The sequence below is a fragment of the Oncorhynchus keta genome, chromosome 15 (assembly GCF_023373465.1).
Source record: "Oncorhynchus keta strain PuntledgeMale-10-30-2019 chromosome 15, Oket_V2, whole genome shotgun sequence".
NCBI lineage: Eukaryota > Metazoa > Chordata > Actinopteri > Salmoniformes > Salmonidae > Oncorhynchus > Oncorhynchus keta.
The window spans coordinates 37013890-37037887 of NC_068435.1; the positions used below are offsets into that span (position 1 = coordinate 37013890).

Genomic DNA, 23998 nt, shown 5'->3' on the forward strand with positions numbered 1-23998 from the left:
GGGGTGATTAAGGGGGCAGGGGTTGGAGATAGTGAGTGTTGGGATGAGGACGGGGTTAAGGGGCAGTAGGTGAGGAGGGGTGATTAAGGGGGCAGGGGTTGGAGATAGTGAGAGTTGGGATGAGGACGGGGTTAAGGGGCAGTAGGTGAGGGAGGGGTGATTAAGGGGGCAGGGGTTGGAGATAGTGAGTGTTGGGATGAGGACGGGGTTAAGGGGCAGTAGGTGAGGGAGGGGTGATTAAGGGGGCAGGGGTTGGAGATAGTGAGTGTTGGGATGAGGACGGGGTTAAGGGGCAGTAGGTGAGGGAGGGGTGATTAAGGGGGCAGGGGTTGGAGATAGTGAGTGTTGGGATGAGGACGGGGTTAAGGGGCAGTAGGTGAGGGAGGGGTGATTAAGGGGGCAGGGGTTGGAGATAGTGAGTGTTGGGATGAGGACGGGGTTAAGGGGCAGTAGGTGAGGGAGGGGTGATTAAGGGGGCAGGGATGGAGATAGTGAGTGTTGGGATGAGGACGGGGTTAAGGGGCAGTAGGTGAGGGAGGGGTGATTAAGGGGCAGGGGTTGGAGATAGTGAGTGTTGGGATGAGGACGGGGTTAAGGGGCAGTAGGTGAGGGAGGGGTGATTAAGGGGGCAGGGGTTGGAGATAGTGAGTGTTGGGATGAGGACGGGGTTAAGGGGCAGTAGGTGAGGGAGGGGTGATTAAGGGGGCAGGGGTTGGAGATAGTGAGTGTTGGGATGAGGACGGGGTTAAGGGGCAGTAGGTGAGGGAGGGGTGATTAAGGGGGCAGGGGTTGGAGATAGTGAGTGTTGGGATGAGGACGGGGTTAAGGGGCAGTAGGTGAAGGAGGGGTGATTAAGGGGTCAGGGGTTGGAGATAGTGAGTGTTGGGATGAGGACGGGTTAAGGGGCAGTAGGTGAGGGAGGGGTGATTAAGGGGGCTGGGGTTGGAGATAGTGAGTGTTGGGATGAGGACGGGGTTAAGGGGCAGTAGGTGAGGGAGGGGTGATTAAGGGGGCAGGGGTTGGAGATAGTGAAAGTTGGGATGAGGACGGGGTTAAGGGGCAGTAGGTGAGGGAGGGGTGATTAAGGGGGCAGGGGTTGGAGATAGTGAGTGTTGGGATGAGGACGGGGTTAAGGGGCAGTAGGTGAGGAGGGGTGATTAAGGGGGCAGGGGTTGGAGATAGTGAGTGTTGGGATGAGGACGGGGTTAAGGGGCAGTAGGTGAGGGAGGGGTGATTAAGGGGGCAGGGGTTGGAGATAGTGAGAGTTGGGATGAGGACGGGGTTAAGGGGCAGTAGGTGAGGGAGGGGTGATTAAGGGGGCAGGGGTTGGAGATAGTGAGTGTTGGGATGAGGACGGGGTTAAGGGGCAGTAGGTGAGGGAGGGGTGATTAAGGGGGCAGGGGTTGGAGATAGTGAGAGTTGGGATGAGGACGGGGTTAAGGGGAAGTAGGTGAGGGAGGGGTGATTAAGGGGGCAGGGGTTGGAGATAGTGAGTGTTGGGATGAGGACGTGGTTAAGGGGCAGTAGGTGAGGGAGGGGTGATTAAGGGGGCAGGGGTTGGAGATAGTGAGTGTTGGGATGAGGACGGGGTTAAGGGGCAGTAGGTGAGGGAGGGGTGATTAAGGGGGCAGGGGTTGGAGATAGTGAGTGTTGGGATGAGGACGGGGTTAAGGGGCAGTAGGTGAGGGAGGGGTGATTAAGGGGGCAGGGGTTGGAGATAGTGAGTGTTGGGATGAGGACGGGGTTAAGGGGCAGTAGGTGAGGGAGGGGTGATTAAGGGGGCAGGGGTTGGAGATAGTGAGTGTTGGGATGAGGACGGGGTTAAGGGGCAGTAGGTGAGGGAGGGGTGATTAAGGAGGCAGGGGTTGGAGATAGTGAGTGTTGGGATGAGGACGGGGTTAAGGGGCAGTAGGTGAGGGAGGGGTGATTAAGGGGGCAGGGGTTGGAGATAGTGAGTGTTGGGATGAGGACGGGGTTAAGGGGCAGTAGGTCAGGGAGGGGTGATTAAGGAGGCAGGGGTTGGAGATAGTGAGTGTTGGGATGAGGACGGGGTTAAGGGGCAGTAGGTGAGGGAGGGGTGATTAAGGGGGCAGGGGTTGGAGATAGTGAGTGTTGGGATGAGGACGGGGTTAAGGGGCAGTAGGTGAAGGAGGGGTGATTAAGGGTCAGGGGTTGGAGATAGTGAGTGTTGGGATGAGGACGGGGTTAAGGGGCAGTAGGTGAGGGAGGGGTGATTAAGGGGCAGGGGTTGGAGATAGTGAGTGTTGGGATGAGGACGGGGTTAAGGGGCAGTAGGTGAGGGAGGGGTGATTAAGGGGGCAGGGGTTGGAGATAGTGAGTGTTGGGATGAGGACGGGGTTAAGGGGAAGTAGGTGAGGGACGGGTGATTAAGGGGGCAGGGGTTGGAGATAGTGAGTGTTGGGATGAGGACAGGGTTAAGGGGCAGTAGGTGAGGGAGGGGTGATTAAGGGGGCAGGGGTTGGAGATAGTGAATGTTGGGATGAGGACGGGGTTAAGGGGCAGTAGGTGAGGGAGGGGTGATTAAGGGGGCAGGGGTTGGAGATAGTGAGTGTTGGGATGAGGACGGGATAAAGTGGAGGGTGGAAAGTCGAGTGTGGGAGGTTTAACAGAGGATTCCAGCCTGGCGACTCGTATCATACACCGTCATTTCAGATTCATCTCAGAAATGAACATGATATTTAACATTGATTGCTGTGTTACTTAATTAAAGAGAGGTCGTTTTTAAGGTACAAGGGTTTGAATAAATGGATCTAGCCTGAGGCTCTTTCTTGTTTTTAGATTTGACCTCCAGTGTTTTTTAAATGTATGCCACACTCTCTGTTCTGCTTCTCTCACCTTTTCTGTCTTCCTTCTTTTTCCCTCTGCTTTTAACTTCTATTTCTCTCCAGACCTTTACCACCAAGTGTGCATGGGTAGAGGTTTGTAAACAAAAGCGTGTGTGTTTGATTCAATGTTCTTCCTCTGGGATGCGTCCTCACGGCTTCTGGAGTCCAGCCTCTGGACTCTTCCAGCAGCAGCAGAGGAATCTATCTGTGGGGGGTTCAGACGCTCACAACAACACTGTAATCACCCTGAGCACAGACCCCTAGAACTTCTATTGGGTCATTCCATGAAAAGAGGGTCTTTTGCATCCCTTTGATATTTGAAGTAGAAATTGTGCACCAATATTGAATTTGAAAACCTTATCATATTAAATGAAGTGCCCTTTAATATAGTCCACATGGAGAATTCAATAAATAAGTTATCATATTAATGAAGGGTTGCAAAAGTGCCAAAATGCAACATATTCTCATATGTTCTGATGTTCCGTGTCCAAGAGGAGTTCTGGTCACAGTTCCGTGAGCTGCCTGTCTGTCTGCACGCTCAACAGAACTGCAGGTGAAATGTAAATTCACTGAGGCAGAAAGCATGACAGGCTCAGCAATTAAAAAAGAACATGACATTTTTACTCAAACACACATTTTCTCCGGAACACCTTTGTCCGCCTCTCTGCTTTCTCTCTCCTCTCTTCTCCCTGGTCTCTGATGTGTTTATATCAGAGAGAAAGTACCTCTTTACCTGAACAATCTCAAGACACCCCCTCAATCCCGTGTGCCTTTCTGTCTCTACCTGCTAACCCAGTCTCTCCCTGTGTCTGTCTCAGGGTGTTTCATTCCAATACCATGTTAGATTTGACCATGTCTTGGAGACAGGTGGCTGTTACTCTCTCCATATCAGGGGAGGGATAACTCAAATGCCAAAGGTCTTCGTTTTAGTGTTTTATTCCTCATATAGGAAATATAGTCTTCCCAGCGTCCTTTGTTGTCATTTGAGGCAGAGTGTAGTTGTCACAGAAATCAACCGTTCATAGAGGTCAATGAGTTTGAGAATGGTTTTACCTGAACCTGAGGTTACACTCCTACAGACTCCTTTTTCAGAAACAATTCTCAATGCAACCAGGTTGTTGACAGAGTTTGAAGAGAGGTAATATGGAGGCAGGGGTTCTGGATTTGGGTGTGTGTGTTGGAATTGGCTATCAGGGTGTGAAAGACACCCAGTGATGCCCATCTAACCCCAAACCCCACTGTTCCTTCTATCCATATCTAAATAATGAATTTGCCTCTCGATCTCTCTCTCTCCCTGCAGCCTCCTTCGGAAACCTTTCTTAGCTCGATCCCTTTCTCCTCCGCTGAAACAATACGTCACCAGTAGCTATGGTAGGACCTGGTCGCTCCAGATATGTGACAGCAGAACTGGGCTGTAAAAGGAGAGAACTGAAGAGGGGAGAGAACTGAAGAGGGGAGAGAACTGAAGAGAGGAGAGAACAGAAGAGGGGAGAGAACTGAAGAGAGGAGAGAACTGAAGAGGGGAGAGAACGGAAGAGAGGAGAGAACTGAAGAGGGGAGAGAACGGAAGAGAGGAGAGAACTGAAGAGGGGAGAGAACTGAAGTGGGGAGAGAACTGAAGAGGGGAGAGAACTGAATAGGGGAGAGAACTGAAGAGGGGAGAGAACTGAAGAGGGGAGAGAACGGAAGAGGGGAGAGAACGGAAGAGAGGAGAGAACTGAAGAGGGGAGAGAACTGAAGTGGGGAGAGAACTGAAGAGGGGAGAGAACGGAAGAGAGGAGAGAACTGAAGAGGGGAGAGAACGGAAGAGAGGAGAGAACTGAAGAGGGGAGAGAACTGAAGTGGGGAGAGAACTGAAGAGGGGAGAGAACTGAAGAGGGGAGAGAACTGAAGAGGGGAGAGAACTGAAGAGGGGAGAGAACGGAAGAGGGCAGAGAACTGAAGAGGGGAGAGAACGGAAGAGGGGAGAGAACTGAAGAGGGGAGAGAACTGAAGAGGGGAGAGAACTGAAGAGGGGAGAGAACTGAAGAGGGGAGAGAACGGAAGAGGGGAGAGAACGGAAGAAAGGAGAGAATGGAATAGGGGGAGAGAAGAGTCTATTTTCTACATGACAAACAGACTGAAGGAGGATTCCCATTCAACAAGGCCAAACTGGTTTAAACGAGGAGCGACGGAGTGGGAGAGAAAGAGACAGTGAACTTCTGAATAAAGGAGCACAGACTGGGCCATAGATAAAAGATGTATGAACTGACGTTGACATTGTAGACAAATCAATTTGTCAAATCAAAGTTATATTATTATAACTACATGAGGTTCTTGGCCTCTTCTTTCATTGCGGATGAGAACTATTACTGATCAATCAATGGAGTAGATTACAGTGGGTGGCTCATTCCAAGATGGGTGGAAAGGAAATGAGAAACCGAATGTCAATGACTCTGTATGATTCCCACAACCCTGTTCACAATGTATCTTTTCTTCTCAGGATTTTCATTTTGGAATATGTATATCATTTTGATAGATCTAATTCATACAGTATAACGTACATCATTGCCTACGTGAGCACCCTCTCCCCAAAGCATGTTCTCTTCCTTTCTTCTATAAAGCTGTGTCATGACGATGTACAGAATGTCACCTCCCAGATCATCTCTTTGTACTGTCCATGAACCATGTCTATGACAAACAGATATATTTGAACGTTCTAGAGTAATATAATTTGTAGAGCTGAATATAATGTAGATCTATCTATACATTTAGTGTTTTATCAACAGAGGGAATTGAAAGAACATGCTATGATTTGGAGTAAATGTTTTTGCCATAGTTGTATTTGATAAAGCCATCATCGGTACATGGTGTAGCTGGCCAGAAGGAATGGTTCTTTTCTAGCAGTATGAGTCAAATGCCTACATCTCCCATGATGCAGTAATAGTATACTGTAGTCACAACTCTATTGTGTAAAAATAATATTTATCCTACGTATATTTAGTGTATTTTCCCCTAATTATCAGGAGTACAAAACATTAGTCCTTGAGGGCTATCCTGCTGCTTTTCTCTGTCAATTCAATTCAATTCAAGGGCTTTATTGGCATGGGAAACATGTGTTAACATTGCCAAAGCAAGTGAGGTAGATAATATATAAAGTGAATATATAAAGTGAAATAAACAATAAAAATGAACAGTAAATATTACACATACAGAAGTTTCAAAACAATAAAGACATTACAAACGTCATATTATATATACAGTGTTTTAACAATGTACAAATGGTTAAAGGACACAGGATAAAATAAATAAGCATAAATATGGGTTGTATTTACAATGGTGTTTGTTCTTCACTGGTTGCCCTTTTCTCGTGGCAACAGGTCACACATCTTGCTGCTGTGATGGCACACTGTGGAATTTCACCCAGTAGATATGGGAGTTTATCTCTCTCTCTCTGTCTCTCTCTCAATTCAATTCAATTCAATTCAAGGGCTTTATTGGCATGGGAAACATGTGTTAACATTGCCAAAGCAAGTGAGGCAGACAACATACAAAGTGAATATATAAAGTGAAAAACAACAAAAATTAACAGTAAACATTACACATACAACAGTTTCAAAACAGTAAAGACATTACAAATGTCATATTATATATATATATATATATATATATACATATATACATATATATATATATACACATACACACATATATATATATATATATATATATATATACATATATATATATATATATATATACACACATACACAATGTACAAATAATTAAAGGACACAAGATAAAATAAATAAGCATAAATATGGGTTGTATTTACAATGGTGTTTGTTCTTCACTGGTTGCCCTTTTCTCGTGGCAACAGGTCACAAATCTTGCTGCTGTGATGGCACACTGTGGAATTTCACCCAGTAGGTATGGGAGTTTTTCAAAATTGGATATGTTTTCGAATTCTTTGTGGATCTGTGTGATCTGGGGGAAATATGTCTCTCTAATATGGTCATACATTGGGCAGGAGGTTAGGAAGTGCAGCTCAGTTTCCACCTCATTTTGTGGGCAGTGAGCACATAGCCTGTCTTCTCTTGAGAGCCATGTCTGCCTACGGCGGCCTTTCTCAATAGCAAGGCTATGCTCACTGAGTCTGTACATAGTCAAAGCTTTCCTTAATTTTGGGTCAGTCACAGTGGTCAGGTATTCTGCCGCTGTGTACTCTCTGTGTAGGGCCAAATAGCATTCTAGTTTGCTCTGTTTTTTTGTTAATTCTTTCCAATGTGTTAAGTAATTATCTTTTGTTTTCTCATGATTTGGTTGGGTCTAATTGTGCTGTTGTCCTGGGGCTCTGTAGGGTGTGTTTGTGTTTGTGAACAGAGCCCCAGGACCAGTTTGCTTAGGGGACTCTTCTCCAGGTTCATCTCTCTGTTTGTGATGGCTTTGTTATGGAAGGTTTGTGAATCGCTTCCTTTTAGGTGGTTGTAGAATTTAATGGCTCTTTTCTGGATTTTGATAATTAGTGGGTATCGGCCTAATTCTGCTCTGCATGCATTATTTGGTGTTTTACGTTGTACACGGAGGATATTTTTGCAGAATTCTGCGTGCAGAGTCTCAATTTGGTGTTTGTCCCATTTTGTGAAGTCTTGGTTGGTGAGCGGACCCCAGACCTCACAACCATAAAGGGCAATGGGCTCTATGACTGATTCAAGTATTTTTAGCCAAATCCTAATTGGTATGTTGAAATTTATGTTTCTTTTGATGGCATAGAATGCCCTTCTTGCCTTGTCTCTCAGATCGTTCACACCTTTGTGGAAGTTACCTGTGGCGCTGATGTTTAGGCCAAGGTATGTATAGTTTTTTGTGTGCTCTAGGGCAACAGTGTCGAGATGGAATTTGTATTTGTGGTCCTGGTGACTCGACCTTTTTTTGGAACACCATTATTTTGGTCTTACTGAGATTTACTGTCAGGGCCCAGGTCTGACAGAATCTGTGCATAAGATCTAGGTGCTGCTGTAGGCCCTCCTTGGTTGGTGACAGAAGCACCAGATCATCAGCAAACAGCAGACATTTGACTTCGGATTCTAGCAGGGGAGGCCGGGTGCTGCAGACTTTTCTAGTGCCCGCGCCAGTTCGTTGATATATATGTTGAAGAGGGTGGGGCTTAAGCTGCATCCCTGTCTAACCCCACGACCCTGTGTGAAGAAATGTGTGTGTTTTTTGCCAATTTTAACTGCACACTTGTTGTTTGTATACATGGATTTTATGATGTCATATGTTTTACCCCCAACACCACTTTCCATCAGTTTGTATAGCAGACCCTCATGCCAAATTGAGTCGAAGGCTTTTTGAAATCAACAAAGCATGAGAAGACTTTGCCTTTGTTTTGGTTTGTTTGGTTGTCAATTAAGGTGTGCAGGGTGAATACATGGTCTGTTGTACGGTAATTTGGTAAAAAGCCAATTTGACATTTGCTCAGTACATTGTTTTCATTGAGGAAATGTACGAGTCTGCTGTTAATAATAATGCAGAGGATTTTCCCAAGGTTACTGTTGACACATATTCCACGGTAGTTATTGGGGTCAAATTTGTCTCCACTTTTGTGGATTGGGGTGATCAGTCCTTGGTTCCAAATATTGGGGAAGATGCCAGAGCTAAGTATGATGTTAAATAGTTTTAGTATAGCCAGTTGGAATTTGTTGTCTGTATATTTGATCATTTCATTGAGGATACCATCGACACCACAGGCCTTTTTGGGTTGGAGGGTTTTTATTTTGTCCTGTAACTCATTCAATGTAATTGGAGAATCCAGTGGGTTCTGGTAGTCTTTAATAGTTGATTCTAAGATCTGTAGTTGATCATGTATATGTTTTTGCTCTTTGTTCTTTGTTATAGAACCAAAAAGATTGGAGAAGTGGTTTACCCAGACATCTCCATTTTGGATAGATAATTCTTCGTGTTGTTGTTTGTTTAGTGTTTTCCAATTTTCCCAGAAGTGGTTAGAGTCTATGGATTCTTCAATTGCATTGAGCTGATTTCTGACATGCTGTTCCTTCTTTTTCCGTAGTGTGTTTCTGTATTGTTTTAGTGATTCACCATAGTGAAGGCGTAGACTCAGGTTTTCCGGGTCTCTATGTTTTTGGTTGGACAGGTTTCTCAATTTCTTTCTTAGATTTTTGCATTCCTCATCAAACCATTTGTCATTATTGTTAATTTTCTTCGGTTTTCTATTTGAGATTTTTAGATTTGATAGGGAAGCTGAGAGGTCAAATATACTGTTAAGATTTTCTACTGCCAAGTTTACACCTTCACTATTACAGTGGAACGTTTTACCCAGGAAATTGTCTAAAAGGGATTGAATTTGTTGTTGCCTAATTGTTTTTGGTAGGTTTCCAAACTGCATTCCTTCCACCTATAGCATTTCTTAATGTTACTCATTTCCTTTGGCTTTGATGCCTCGTGGTTGAGTATTGCTCTGTTTAAGTAGACTGTGATTTTGCTGTGGTCTGATAGGGGTGTTAGTGGACTGACTGTGAACGCTCTGAGAGATTCTGGGTTGAGGTCAGTGATAAAGTAGTCTACAGTACTACTGCCAAGAGATGAGCTATAGGTGTATCTACCATAGGAGTCCCCTCGAAGCCTACCGTTGACTATGTACATACCCAGCGTGCGACAGAGCTGCAGGAGTTGTGACCCGTTTTTGTTGGTTATGTTGTCATAGTTGTGCCTAGGGGGGCATATGTGGGAGGGAATGCTGTCACCTCCAGGCAGATGTTTGTCCCCGTTGTGTGCTGAGGGTGTCAGGTTCTTGTCCGGTTCTGGCATTTAGGTCGCCACAGACTAGTACATGTCCCTGGGCCTGGAAATGATTGATTTCGCCCTCCAGGATGGAGAAGCTGTCTTCATTAAAATATGGGGATTCTAGTGGGGGGATATAGGTAGCACACAGGAGGACATTTTTCTCTGTTAGGATAATTTCCTTTTGAATTTCTAGCCAAATGTAGAATGTTCCTGTTTTGATTAATTTAATGGAGTGAGTTAGGTCTGCTCTATACCAAATTAGCATACCCCCTGAGTCCCTTCCCTGTTTCACACCTGGTAGTTTGGTGGATGGGACTACCAGCTCTCTGTAACCTAGAGGGCAACCAGTGGGTCCGTCTCCTCTATACCAGGTTTCTTGCAGGATGACAATGTCTGTGTTACCGATTTCTTTGGTGAAGTCCGGGTTTCTGCTCTTTAGGCCAAAGGCAGATGACCTCAGGCCTTGGATATTCCAGGATGATATAGTGAAGGCATTTTGTTCCATAGAATGTCCAATGTTGTTGGTCGTGTGGTTTGGCCTCAGGCCAGTAAGTGTGAGCAGAGCCTGCTGAGCATCTGGTACATGCTATTGGCTTGGGCGAGTGTGAGAGTGGGGGTTGGGACTGTTTGCCCGCTCACTACCTGGGCGTATGTGTGGCTTCCATGTTGAGGCCCTCTTTGCGGGGGTGGGGTGCATGGGGTGGGCAGGAGTGGCATAGGTCTGATCTGAGGGGGCCTAAATGGGGTGTGGGCATGGTTGACGTGGGGGGTGTTGATTGGTTGGGGTGGGGGTGTGGATGTGTCTGGGTGTACTGTGGTCTGGATGTAATTCCTCTTGGCGTGGGTCCTCTATGTGTAGGTCCAGGGGGGTCCTGCAGGTCTGGGAGGGTGTCTCGCTGGTCTGGGTGGAGAGTCTATTGATCTGTTGCTCCTGTGTGAAGTGTTGGGGATACGTTTGAGAGCGATGTCCTTTAGGGTCCTGGCAAAGGTGGGCACTGCTGCCTTGTAGAGGTGGAACTGGTCATAGAGGCTGTTCAAGTCCAGGGTGGAGTGGTGGGCCAGGAAAACATTTGGTTTTGAGGCACAGTCACGGGAAATACTTGCGTTTACCCGCTGTATTGTGGCAGGGTGGAAGTCTTTTCGTGGTAGCAGGGTGGAGATAACCACTTGTGCGTTGGGGAAAGTAGAAGAAGCCTTTTCAATCACTCCCTTCAGTGCTGTTGCCACCCTTTCCTGCTGTGCTCTCAGGTCGTTTGTGCCTGTGTGTATTATTATGTGGCTGGGTGAACCTAGTTGGTCCTCAGACAGAAGGTCGAGGGCACGCTGGGTGTTTGGACACCAGAGTTTAGACACACTATGTTTGGGAAAAAGTTTTTTTCTTCTATATATTTCCCATTTGAGTCCATAAGTAGTACAATCTGTGTCTTGTGTTTGTCCTCAGTGGGTGTGAGGGGGTTGTCAGAAGGGCTATCAGGGTGGCTGACAGGGGGTGCTCGGAGGGGTCTCTCTCGCTCCCTGTCTCTCTCTCTCCCTGTCTCTCTCTCTGTCTCTCTCTCTCTCTCTGTCTCTCTCTCTCTCTCTCTCTCTGTCTCTCTCTCTCTCTCTGTCTCTCTCTCTCTCGCTCCCTGTCTCTCTCTCTCTCTGTCTCTCTCTCTCTCTCTCTCTCTCTCTCTCTCTCTCTCTCTCTCTCTCTCTCTCTCTCTCTCTCTCTCTCTCTCTCTCTCTCTTTGTCTCTTTGTCTCTTTGTCTCTCTGTCTCTCTGTCTCTCTGTCTCTCTCTCTCTATGTTCCACACACCTGGTAGCCCAAGTACTCAATGTGTTATTGAAAAGCAGCAGGGTATATACTGTAGAGCTGGAACTGTTAATGTCACACTGTGAATGCAGACATCCAGACAGCCTACTGTTCCTGTGCTTCATAAACTAACTAGTAAACAGATACCCAGAATGACTGTGAATTGGGATCCTTTGAAGAAAGAAGCCGATATATGTGGTTCTGTTTCACTCAGAAAATGGAGTTTCCCGTTTCAGAAATGATGGTAAAGGGGAGCAGGTCTTCTTGTGCACTGAACTGTTCTGAGGAACAGGCTACCAAAGACAGTACAGTATGAAGATAGGCAGCAGAAATCCCCGATCACACAGGCGATGTCATGGCAACGTTGGCTAGCTAAGCTCATGCGCATAAACTTGTCATTGGGTGTAACAGTTGGTGTAGTAACATGTTCAATATTGGCTCGAATCTAGGTTGTACCTTTAAATGAACAAAAATCAACAACTAACAAATCATTTTTCTTATCTATTTTATCTCATTTAGCTGCTCTCCAACCCCAAACCCTGGCCTGGTCTGCTCTATTCCCCAGAAGTCTTGTGTTTATAAACTCTGTGGGGCTACTCTCTCCATACCTCCTCCCCTCCTCTGCTCCATTCCTTAGAAGTCTTGTGTTTACTTAACTCTGTGGGGCTACTCGCTCCATACCTCCTCCCCTCCTCTGCTCTATTCCCCAGAAGTCTTGTGTTTACTTAACTCTGTGGGGCTACTCTCTCCATACCTCCTCCCCTCCTCTGCTCTATTCCCCAGAAGTCTTGTGTTTACTTAACTCTGTGGGACTACTCTCTCCATACCTCCTCCCCTCCTCTGCTCCATTCCCTAGAAGTCTTGTGTTTACTTAACTCTGTGGGGATACTCTCTCCATACCTCCTCCCCTCCTCTGCTCCATTCCCTAGAAGTCTTGTGTTTACTTAACTCTGTGGGGCTACTCGCTCCATACCTCCTCCCCTCCTCTGCTCTATTCCCCAGAAGTCTTGTGTTTACTTAACTCTGTGGGGCTACTCTCTCCATACCTCCTCCCCTCCTCTGCTCCATTCGATGTTCTGATAAGGTGATGCTGATGTAGGCCTAATGTTGAGTCGGGGGAGGTCCGGAGGGGGTCAGTCAAATTCCCCCTTAGGAAGTTGGAGCATTTAGCATGTTTGAAAACTGTAACTGCCATTCCCTGAAATCTAGAGTCTTAAATGATATCAAACAATGACGTTTTATGTTTGTCCTGTTGTCTGGTGTTCTCTGGATATGGTCATGTTTCTTTGACCCCCTGCCCTCTTCCTTGTCCCTTTCTTTCTGACATGCATGAGGGATGCATAACGGTTAGAGGTGCTGTGTCTAGAGCAGAGAGGGACAGAAAAAAAGAGGAAGGGAGAGATATGTACACAGAGAAGAGGAAGAGAGAGATGGAGAGTGGTAGAGGGAGAATGGATAGAATAAGTAAGATATCTAAAAAAGTATAAAAATATATGGAGATATGGGGCTCCCGAGTGGCGCAGCGGTCTTAGGCACTGCATCGCAGTGCTTAAGGCGTCAATACAGAACCGGGTTCGATCCCAGGCTGTGTCACAGACCCATGAGGCGGCACACAATTTGCCCAGCTTCGTCCGAGTTACGGGTGGGTTTGGCCGGCCGGGATTTCCTTGTCCCATTGCGCACTAGCGACTCCTTGTGCTGGGCCGGGTGCCTGCAAGCTGACCTCGGTTGCCAGCTGGCCAGTGTTTCATCCAGCACATTGGTGTGGCTGGCTTTCCGATTAAGTGAGCAGGGTTGTTTTTCAGAGGACGCATGGCTCTCAACCTTCACCTCTCCCAAGTCCGTAGGGGAGTTGCAGTGATGGGACAAGACTGTAACTACCAATTGGATATTGGAGAGAAAAAGGGGTAAAAGTACAAAAATCTATATATAATAGATGAAGAGCAAAAAAAGAAACAGAGAGGAAGTGGGGGGAGAAAAACAGAGACTGGGAGGGATATCACATCCTATCCAGACGAAGGCACCTTGCACCAGTGCCTTTATCTGTCACTCAGTGGATGGGTAAGTGAATACCAAACAGTTCCCCCTGTCACCATCCTGTCTGCATGCCTGCATGGTTTACTGCTGGGAGACAATTACTAGGTGATACCAAGCATCTCCCTGCCTAATTACATGTAAATCCTTATCGTGTTGATGATTGTATGGTAAACAAGCCCGGTCAACAGTGTGACGGTCTCATCATGGGCAGAGGTAGAGGTGATAGAGCGTATAGCTGTGGAGCAGGTAGGTAGGGAGATAGTATTTCTAACCTGTGATTGTGTATTCATTTCTCTCTCACCTTTTCACTCTTTCTTATTCCAACGCCTGTCTTTTTCAAACGTTGGCTTATAGGGCTCCACCTGACAGCTTTTATGAGCCATTAACCAGGCTTGTGCTCAGCAGAGACAGGGAGGAGTAAATCAATGCCTGTATTAGGGATTTATGGTCTGTCAACCAGGAGCCTGCCATAACCATTCATTAGGCTGAATTATAACCCAGACCAGGGGAACAGCAGGAGGTAGCTTAAAATACTGGGACACTCCTCTACATCTGCGTGATGGATTGACAGCTATCACTTAGCACTGTGGTCTAATACAGGTACCTGCCAAAATAAAGGAAACACCAACATTTAGCGTCTTAGTAGGGCATTGTGCCACCACGAGCTACCAGAACAGCTTCAACGTGCCTTGGCATGGATTCTACAAGTATCTGGAACTCTATCGGAGGGATGCCACACCATTCTTCCACGACAGATTCCATCATTTGGTGTTGTGTTGATGGTGGAGGAAAACACTAGTCTCAGGCGCCACTCTAGAATCTCCCAGTGTTTTATTGGGCTGAGATCTGGTGACTGAGAGACACACACACACACCCTTTAAACCCCCTGTGCTCCTTTGAGACCCCTCTTTCAAAGTCACTGAGATCTCTTCTTCTAACCTAAAACAATGGACAACTGGGCATTTGTGTATATGACACTAAGTATGATGGGATGTTAATTGCTTAATTAACTGAGAAACCACACTTGTGTGGAAGCACCTGCTTTCTATATACTTTGTATACCTAGTATACTCAAGTGTTTCCTTTATTTTGGCAGTTACCTGTATGTCGTAAGAGAGGAGGAAGATTGATGGATGGGGTAAAACATCCCCATTTGTTTGAGATTGAGGACCGACAATTTCTGCTAATGAGCACTAAGGTAACCTGCCTAAATTACTACAGACCCGTAGCACTCACATATGTAGCCATTAAGTGCTTTGAAAGGCTGGTAATGGCTCACATTAACACCATTATCCCAGAAACCCTATACCCACTCCAATTTGCATACCTTTCAAACAGATCCACAGATGATGCAATCTCTATTGTACTCCACACTGCCCTTTCCCACCTGGACAAAAATAAAACCTACGTGAGAATGCTATTCATTGACTACAGCTCTGCATTCATCACCATAGTACCCTCAAAGCTCATCACTAAGCTAAGGACCCTCCCTCTGCAACTGGATCCTGGACTTCCTGACGGGCCGTCCCCAGGTGGTGAGGGTAGGTAGAAACACATTACCCACGCTGATCCTCCACACTGGAGCCCCTCAGGGGTGCGTGCTCAGTCCCCTCCTGTACTCCCTGTTCATCCAAAACTGCATGGCCAGGCACGACTCCAACATCATCATTAAGTTTGCAGACAACACAACAATGGAAGGCCTGATCACCGACAACGATGAAACAGCCCATAGGGAGGAGGTCAGAGACCTGGGCGGGTGGTGCCAGAATAACAACCTCTTCCTCAATGTAATCAAGACAAAGGAGATGATTGTGGACTACAGAAAAAGGAGGACCCTAGCACGCCCCCATTCTCATCGACGGGGCTGTAGTGGAGCAGGTTTGGAGCTTCAAGTTCCTCTGTGTCCACATCAACAACAAACTAGAATGGTCCAAACACACCAAGACAGTTGTGAAGAGGGCACAACAAAACCTATTCCTCCTCGGGAAACTAAAAAGATTTGGCATGGGCCCTGAGATCCTCAAAAGGTTCTACAGCTGCAACATCGAGAGCATCCTGACTGTTTGCATCACTACCTGGTACGGCAACTGCTCAGCCTCCAACCGCAAGGCACTACAGATGGTAGTGCGTACGGACCAGTACATCACTGGGGCTAAGCTGCCTGCCGTCCAGGACCTCTACACCAGGCGGTGACAGAGGAAGGCCCTAAATATTGTCAAAGACCCCAGCCACCCCAGTCATAGACTGTTCTCTCTGCTCCCGTATGGCAAGTGGTACCGGAGCGACAAGTCTAGGACCAAAATGCTTCTCAACTGTTTTTACCCCCAAGCCATAAGACTCCTGAACAGGTAATCAAATAGCTACCCAGACTATTTGCATTGTGTCCCACCACCCATGCATGGGTTGGTCACTTCCATAGCAATATATTGAATTACATTGAACGACAGCGGAGACATGGACATGCAAAACACAAGGGCGCATGAAACAACCCATCCAAAATACACAGGACAAAAACTGTCCGGAAAAATAGTGATCACACTAAATACACCAAAACCAAATAAACAGAGAACAAGCCCGCACAATACCCAGCGGGCCTAGTGCACTTAAATAGCCTATAAACAAAACTAACTCAAAACAGGTGTACCCAATTAGACCCAATTAACAGAACATAAGGGAATCGATGGCAGCTAATAGGCCGGCGCCGACGACCGCCGAGCGCCGCCCGAACAGGAAGAGGCCCCATCTTCGGCGGGATTCGTGACAATGAGGGGATGATCCATTATACATCATCCTTATCACTTTACAGAAAATCTCCCCAAACCCAAAAGTAGAGTTCTAAATATAAAGTTGTGCTCTAAAGTGTCAAAATCCATTAAAAACTATCTAAAAACAACATAAAGCCATCATCTTCCATTAACTCACTGTAATCTAAAATATCCAATACCAATAGTATACAGTTATGAATACTCCTTCCTTTAATGAAAGCTGATTGAGTTTCACTGATTATATCACCAAGGCCTTGTTTCAGCCTATTGGCATAGACATGGGCTAGTAACTTATTGTCAGTTGCCAACAATGTGATTGGTCTCCAATTGTCCAGGTAAAGAGAGCCCTTCTTTGGTTTGGGTATAAGAACTATTACGGTGTCATTTGCATAAATGGATGCAGTACTATTCCTAGTCTGCCTACACTTCTCCAAATGAAAGTAATCATGTTTTTTCCACATTTGTCCATTCGGCCTTTGAACGGATGAAGGTGCCCTTTGCCTTATCGTTGTATATGTCGTGCAGGACAAATTGGCATTTAGCAAGCTTGGCTTTTTCATCTTCATTTAAGTCAAGTTTATTGCTCAGCCTGTTGATATCAACAATAATATCCATCTGCTTGGAAAATCTTTTCCGAACTCGCATTTTACCAGTAATGACGGCAAGACATCGAATTCAGAATTGAATCTTTTACCATTTGTTAGTATAAGTAAGAGCAGAATCGAGACAGGCTTCTCTGATAAGATCTTTAGACTGTAAACAAAATGACTCATTCTTTGAAAGAGAGTTACATTTCCAGTATGCTTTCGGAAATGTCTCGTCAATATCAAAACGAAAGGAAAGAATAATGGAACAACGCTCTGTCAGAGGAGCTGAGGAAATACTACACTCACTGACAAGATTCATAAGATTGAACGATACCAACCAATAATCAATTCTAGATTTGATTTGTCTGTCGCTTCTCCTGTGGCCTGTCTATATCTTAGTCTCACAAGCGTCACAACCCAGTATTGAGGCAACATCCCTACTGGATATTTCATAGATATGTGATGGGGTAGACAACCATCGTAGAGCAAATTAAGAAAGCTGTCAATAATGAAATGTGGCGACACACTCTAAAGCTCTGAGGCTATGACAGATGAAAGGAGGCAGGTTTTTGGTCATGTTACTTTCACTTTACAAACTTTCAAATCAGTCCAGAAGAAGAGTAGCAGAGAAGGAAAGGTGATGGAATACATTAGAACAGCATACTTAATAATTCCTTCCTTGAAGCAGGCCTACCTGATTTAACATAACTTGACAGGTGAAAGCAAGGGCTCCTCCACATAGCTTTCACTGTCAAGTCATGTCTCACCAGTACGCAGTGGTGTGAAGTACTGAAGTAAAAATACTTTCAAGTACTACTTCAGTAAAAATACTTTCAAGTACTACTTAAGTCATTTTTGGGGTATCTGTACTTTACTTTAATATTCATATTTTTGACAACTTTTATTTTTACTTGACTACATTCCTAAAGACAATATTGTACTTTTTACTCCATATATTTTCCCTGACAACCAAAAGTACTCGCCACATTTTGAATGCTTAGCAGGACAGGAAAATAGTCCAATTCACACACTTATCAAGAGAACATGTGGAGAACACAACAATCTCAGAGTGTTGGAGTGTGAACCTGGCTATCGGTACATTTTAAAAACAAGAAAATGGTGCTGTCTGCTTTGCTTAATATAAGGAATGTTAAATGATTTACTTTTGATACTTAAGTATATTTAAAACCAAATACATTTAGATTTTTACTCAAGTAGTGTTTTACTGGCTGACATTCACTTTTACTTTAAAGAACACGTTTAAAGTGGCGTTTAAATTGACTGTACAACTTTCATAACAGTTACATACCAATAAAAATAAATTCAAAAAGACTAGACTGCTGGCCTTACTGAGTCGATAGGAACATTAGCCCAAGCTATTTAGGAGGGATATCCCACCTTCTATTAAGGTATCTATACTTTTACTCAAGTATGACAATTGGGTACTTTTTCCACCACTGTCAGTAACTACTTCAAAGAGTGGTGGAAAGTAGCATACATTTTACACCTATGACCCTGCTTGGGCTCTGATATTGCCCAGCCCTGAAATAAGTATACCCTGCCCTCTTCTGGGGGTTTGGGGGAACAGCCAGTGTACACAGATTACATCATTGTTTCTGATGATTAGGTCATGCTGCCTGACACCAATCACACTGAGAGAGAGCTGAAGTCTCCTCTGGTTGTGTTAGCCCACTGCATGTGGCTATGATACAGAAGTAGACCTACATGCCACATTCATTAGACCTAAATATCATTAGCAGAGTAACATGGGGAACATTTAGCCGCTCATACAGACACTTGCTGACAGAAATATAACAATAATGACGACGATAATAATCATCATCATAAATAATCGTTTATTAGCGGGGAAAATAAGCGAAACTTTCAGGTGACCTTGGTTTTCGAAATTGATTTGGTTTTTTGGAATAAAATGACACCTCGGCAATGCTCAACCATAATAGTCTTCATATCATCCCGTAATTTATTTCACATTCTATATCAAATTGATTGATCTGATAAGAGCTGAAAAGCCTATTCAATTCTGTCCCAGTATCACTATGCAAGTTTTGATTGCTACCCCAGCAGTGGTTTGGGGGGACTGGATGAAACCCACGAAACAGCCCGAAAACACATTTACAATCGAGGGGTTATTTTTGCCGTGCGTTCAACTGGCTACCTGAAACTGCGCTTAACGATAAAAGCCGAATGTTAGTGGTACCAGATTAAAACGATTAATCAAGCCTGGTTTTAAGAATTTAGCCTTAACCCCTTTTCGTCATGACCGAACAGCGTTACTTCGGATGAGCGGTATCATACCGGGTTTATTAGGCAGAACCCCTGAATATTACTTGCTCGATTACATTCATAATAACGCGAGAGTTTGTAAGTTGCCTGAAGGCTGTAGTTGCAACTGTCAAAGGTAGTGGAAACGCGCATAAACCAACACACTACACTATATTACTGTACACGGCAGAGAAGATAATACCCGTATAAAAACCCCGAGGTAAGGAACTGCAGACGGCAACGAACGCGACCGAGGTCGAATCTTTTCGTTGCTTTTTTCCTCCGGTTCGTTTTCTTTTACTCGAACTAACTCTCGTGCAGCTATTGCAAATTACTGCACTAAACATATTTGTGTGTCTCCCTTTAGCTCCAGCCAGCGCAATGATTTGTAATACTCCTCCTTCGTATTAAAGTCGCCATTTTGCTTCACTGCCCAGATTAAACCTTGTATTTAAAATATTATCTTCAAGGAGTCGGAGCCGTCTCGATCTTTCCTGCCTGCTGATTTCATACGCGTTGAGTTTCCAACGAGACGATTGAGGTTGACTACGTGCCTCGTGGTTGACATATTCATGCATGTGAGAGAGGGGGCAAGTGAAGGCTGGAAAAGGGTGAAAGTCTCTAGGATTTAAATAGGAATTTCCCTTTTCCTCCTCCCGTTCTCTCTTCTTCATCGCCCCCCTCTTCTTTCCTCGGATTCACAGAGGGGGCTAAGGACCGACCGTGACGACTGGCAGTCCGCCTGCACCGACGCTCAACACGGCAGGTGTGATTGCCATGTAAGACCGGGAAAGGCGCAGCCCTACGGCCTGACCCGTAACATGGGTGACCCGGGCCACCCAGCCGGACTCCGACATTCCAGGTAGGTCTAGTAGAAGACAACGTCCCGATGATATTCATCAACAACACTGGAAACATTGGCCAGTAGCGTTCAAATGCACCAGTGTGGCACATTTCCATACGCAAATGTAACCATTGCCGCGATGTAACCATCTAGAGTAAAACAGACGCAACTCAACCTGCCGTTTTCACCCAGCTATGTCACATGGACCAAGAGGTGAATATGGCAGGTTGTGTTAGATGTTTGACTGTGTGCCTGTGCAGCCTTCAAACATGTAAGTGTTACACTCCCCAAATAGCTCAACTCTTTCACTTTGCTGCTGTTACTTTTGTTAATTCCCTTGTCGGCTTTTAATTTGATTCCATAGTAGGCTTCTGGGTTTCCGCTTTGGTTGCAGCCAGCTGTATGCTGTCCTGGTTTCTAACTGCCATGAATTGGAAAGTAGGGTATCAAACGTAGGCAATACTACTAAAGTAGCAGTATAATAGTTGCAACGTAGCAGTAACGGTGTTGTATAACAGTAATACACATAACTCAGAGTCTGTGTGTGTGTGTGGCTTCTCCCCTTTGATCAGGTGTGTGTTCACCTCACATGTGTGTGTTCAAGGTGCACCACAAGTATCCCTGCTGGTCATAACAGTAAAGAGCAGAGCAATGTTTGGTGCAAATTGTGCCGTAGACAGGTGGCTACGAAGTCTGGTAATACGACAAACCTTTTTCAACATCTGAAGCAAAATCACTCTTTGGAACATGCAGGATGTTTGAGTTTGCTCCACGGTATTGATGAACGCCCCTCAATCACCAGCCAATCTAGGGATGTTTGATTTTGTGCCACGGTATTGATAAACGCCCCTCAATCACCAGCCAATCTAGGGAAGTTTGAGTTTGTGCCACGGTATTGATTCACGCCCCTCAATCACCAGCCAATCTAGGGAAGTTTGAGTTTGTGCCACGGTATTGATGAACGCCCCTCAATCACCAGCCAATCTAGGGAAGTTTGAGTTTGTGCCACGGTATTGATTCACGCCCCTCAATCACCAGCCAATCTAGGGAAGTTTGAGTTTGTGCCACGGTATTGATAAACGCCCCTCAATCACCAGCCAATCTAGGGAAGCTTGAGTTTGTGACACGGTATTGTAACGTCGTTCTTTGTTTGTCGAAAGAGAGTCGGACCGAAATGCAGCATGGAGGTTACTCATGACTTTAATAGAAAAAGTGACACATGAAATAACGATACAAAACAACAAACGGAACGTGAAACCTAATTACAGCCTATCTGGTGAAACTACACAGAGACAGGAACAATCACCCACGAAATACAAAGCGAAACCAGGCTACCTAAATACGGTTCCCAATCAGAGACAACGAGAATCACCTGACTCTGATTGAGAACCGCCTCAGGCAGCCAAGCCTATACAACACCCCTAATCAGCCGCGATCCCAAATACTACAAATTCCAATACGAAAATACAACAACATAAACCCATGTCACACCCTGGCCTGACCAAATATATAACGAAAACACAAAATACAATGACCAAGGCGTGACAGAACCCCCCTAAGGTGCGGACTCCCGGACGCACCTCAAAACCATAGGGAGGGTCCGGGTGGGTGTCTGTCCATGGTGGCGGTTTCGGCTCGGGACGTGGACCCCACTCCATTAAAGTCATAGTTCCTCCCCTTCGCGTCCTGGGATAATCCACCCTCGCCGCCGACCATGACCTAATAGTCCTCACCCAGAACCCCACAGAACTGAGGAGCAGCTCGGGACTGAGGGGCAGCTCGGGACTGAGGGGCAGCTCGGGACTGAGGGGCAGCTCGGGACTGAGGGGCAGCTCGGGACTGAGGGGCAGCTCGGGACTGAGGGGCAGCTCGGGACTGAGGGGCAGCTCGGAACTGAGGGGCAGCCCGGAACTGAGAGAAAGCCCAGTACTGAGGGGAAGCCCAGTACTGAGGGGAAGCCCAGTACTGAGGGGAAGCCCAGTACTGAGAGGAAGCCCAGTACTGAGAGGAAGCCCAGTACTGAGATGAAGCTCAGGCAGGTAGTAGGCTCCGGTAGATCCTGGCAGGCTGGCGGATCTGGAAGATTCTGGTTGACTAGCAGATCTGGAAGAGACTGGTTGACTGGCAGATCTGGAAGAGACTGGTTGACTGGCAGATTTGGAAGAGACTGGTTGACTGGCAGATTTGGAAGAGACTGGTTGACTGGCAGATCTGGAAGAGACTGGTTGACTGGCAGATCTAGAAGATCATGGTTGACTGGCGGATCTAGCTCTATGCTCTATGCAGACTGACAGCTCCTTGCAGACTGACAGCTCTTTGCAGCTCCATGCAGGCTGACAGCTCCTTGCAGACTGGCAGCTCTTTGCAGACTGACAGCTTTTTGCAGACTGACAGCTCTTTGCAGACTGACAGCTCTGGCTGCGTCATGCAGACTGACAGCTCTGACTGCTCCATGCAGGCTGACAACTCTGGCTGCTTTATACAGACTGACAGCTCTGACTGCTCCATGCAGGCTGACAGCACCCTACAGACTGGCAGCTCTTTGCAGACTGACAGCTTTTTGCAGACTGACAGCTCTTTGCAGACTGACAGCTCTGGCTGCGTCATGCAGACTGACAGCTCTGACTGCTCCATGCAGGCCGACAGCACCCTGCAGACTGGCAGCTCTTTGCAGACTGACAGCTCTTTGCAGACTGACAGCTCTGGCTGCTTCATGCAGACTGACAGCACCTTGCAGACTGACCGCTCCCTGCAGACTGGCAGCTCAGGCTGCTCCGAACAGGCAGGAGGCTCCGGCAGCGCTGTAGAGGAGGAAGGCTCTAATAGCGCTGAACAGGCGGGAGACTCCGACAGCGCAGGAGGGAAGGAAGGCTCTGATAGCGCTGAACAGACAGGAGACTCCAGTAAGCGCAGGAGGGAAGGAAGGCTCAGGCTGTGCTGAACAGGCGAGAGACTCCGACAGCGCAGGAGGGAAGGAAGGCTCTGGCTGTGCTGAACAGGCGAGGCGCACAGAAGGCCTGGTGCGTGGTGCTGGAACTGGTGCTACAGGATTGAGGACACGCACAGGAAGCCTGGTGTGGGGAGCTGCTACCGGATGACTGGTGTGTGGAGGTGGCTCTGGATAGACCGGACCGTGCAGGCGCACTGGAGCTCTTGACCACCGAGCCTGCCCAAGCTTACCTGGCTCGATGCCCACTCTAGCCCGGCCAATAGGAAGGGCTGGTATGAACCGCACCGGGCTATGCACCCGCACTGGAAACACTGTGCGCTCCATAGCATAACACGGTGCCTGCCCGGTCTCTCTAGCCCACCGGTGAGCACAGGGAGTTTGCGCAGGTCTCCTACCTGGCATAGCCATACTCCCATTAAGCCCCCCCCCCCAATACTTTTTTTGGGCTGCTTTTCGGGCTTCTATCCGCATCGTCGTGCTGCCTCCTCATGCCAGCGCCTCTCCGCTTTAGCCGCCTCTAGTTCTTCCTTGGGACGGCGATATTCTCCCGGCTGCGCCCAGGGTCCTTTACCGTCTAGTTCTTCCTCCCATGTCCAATTCTCCAAGTGGTGCAGCCTCTCCCACTGCAACTGCTCTTCACGATTAACAGGGAGAGTTGGCTCAGGTCTGACTCCTGACTCAACCACTCTCTCTCTGAGCCCTCCCCCAATAAATATTTGGGGGTTACTTTCGGTTTTCGCTCTGCGCCGCCGTGTCTTTCTCTTCGACTCCATTCTCCTATAGCCCTCTTCGCACTGCTCCAGCGAATCCCAGGCGGGCTCCTGCACTCTCTCTGGGTCGGCCGCCCACCTGTCGATTTCTTCCCACGTCGTATACTCCATGCCTCTGCTGTCCATAACGTCCTCCCTTCGCTGTTCCAGCTGCCTGTTAACACGCTGCTCGGTCCGAGTGTGGTGGGTGATTCTGTAATGGCGTTCTTCGTTTGTTGAAAGAGAGTCGGACCGAAATGCAGCGTGGAGGTTACTCATGACTTTTTATTGAAAAAATGACACATGAAATAACGAAACAAAATACAAAACAACAAACGGAACGTGAAACCTAATTACAGCC

At 46.6% G+C, this 23998-nt stretch overlaps 2 protein-coding genes across 13 annotated transcripts in view; both read left to right on the plus strand.

The window, feature by feature from the left end:
* LOC118375108 (sterile alpha motif domain-containing protein 10) overlaps positions 1-6258 on the plus strand; it is a 123177-nt gene extending 116919 nt beyond the window's left edge. For all 4 annotated transcript variants that reach the window (XM_052463959.1, XM_052463956.1, XM_052463958.1 and 1 more), the window contains exon 5: positions 4147-6258. In XM_052463959.1, coding sequence (XP_052319919.1) covers positions 4147-4212 — 66 coding nt within the window. In that variant the 3' untranslated portion in view covers positions 4213-6258. The remainder of the gene's footprint in view (positions 1-4146) is intronic.
* A 12918-nt stretch (positions 6259-19176) lies between these two features.
* Positions 19177-23998, plus strand: part of LOC118380778 (zinc finger protein 512B-like) — a 115322-nt gene continuing 110500 nt past the window's right edge. For 5 of the 9 annotated variants that reach the window (XR_008065288.1, XM_052463960.1, XM_052463962.1 and 2 more), the window contains exons 1-3: positions 19178-19314; positions 19565-19672; positions 19799-19956. Coding sequence is in view for 8 of the 9 variants with exons in the window: in XM_052463960.1 (XP_052319920.1) it covers positions 19667-19672; positions 19799-19956 (164 nt within the window). In the remaining variant the exon portion in view is untranslated. Of the gene's footprint in view, positions 19315-19564; positions 19673-19798; positions 19957-23998 lie in introns of all 9 variants that reach the window. The other 4 variants (XM_052463961.1, XM_052463965.1, XM_052463964.1 and 1 more) reach the window with 3 other exon arrangements.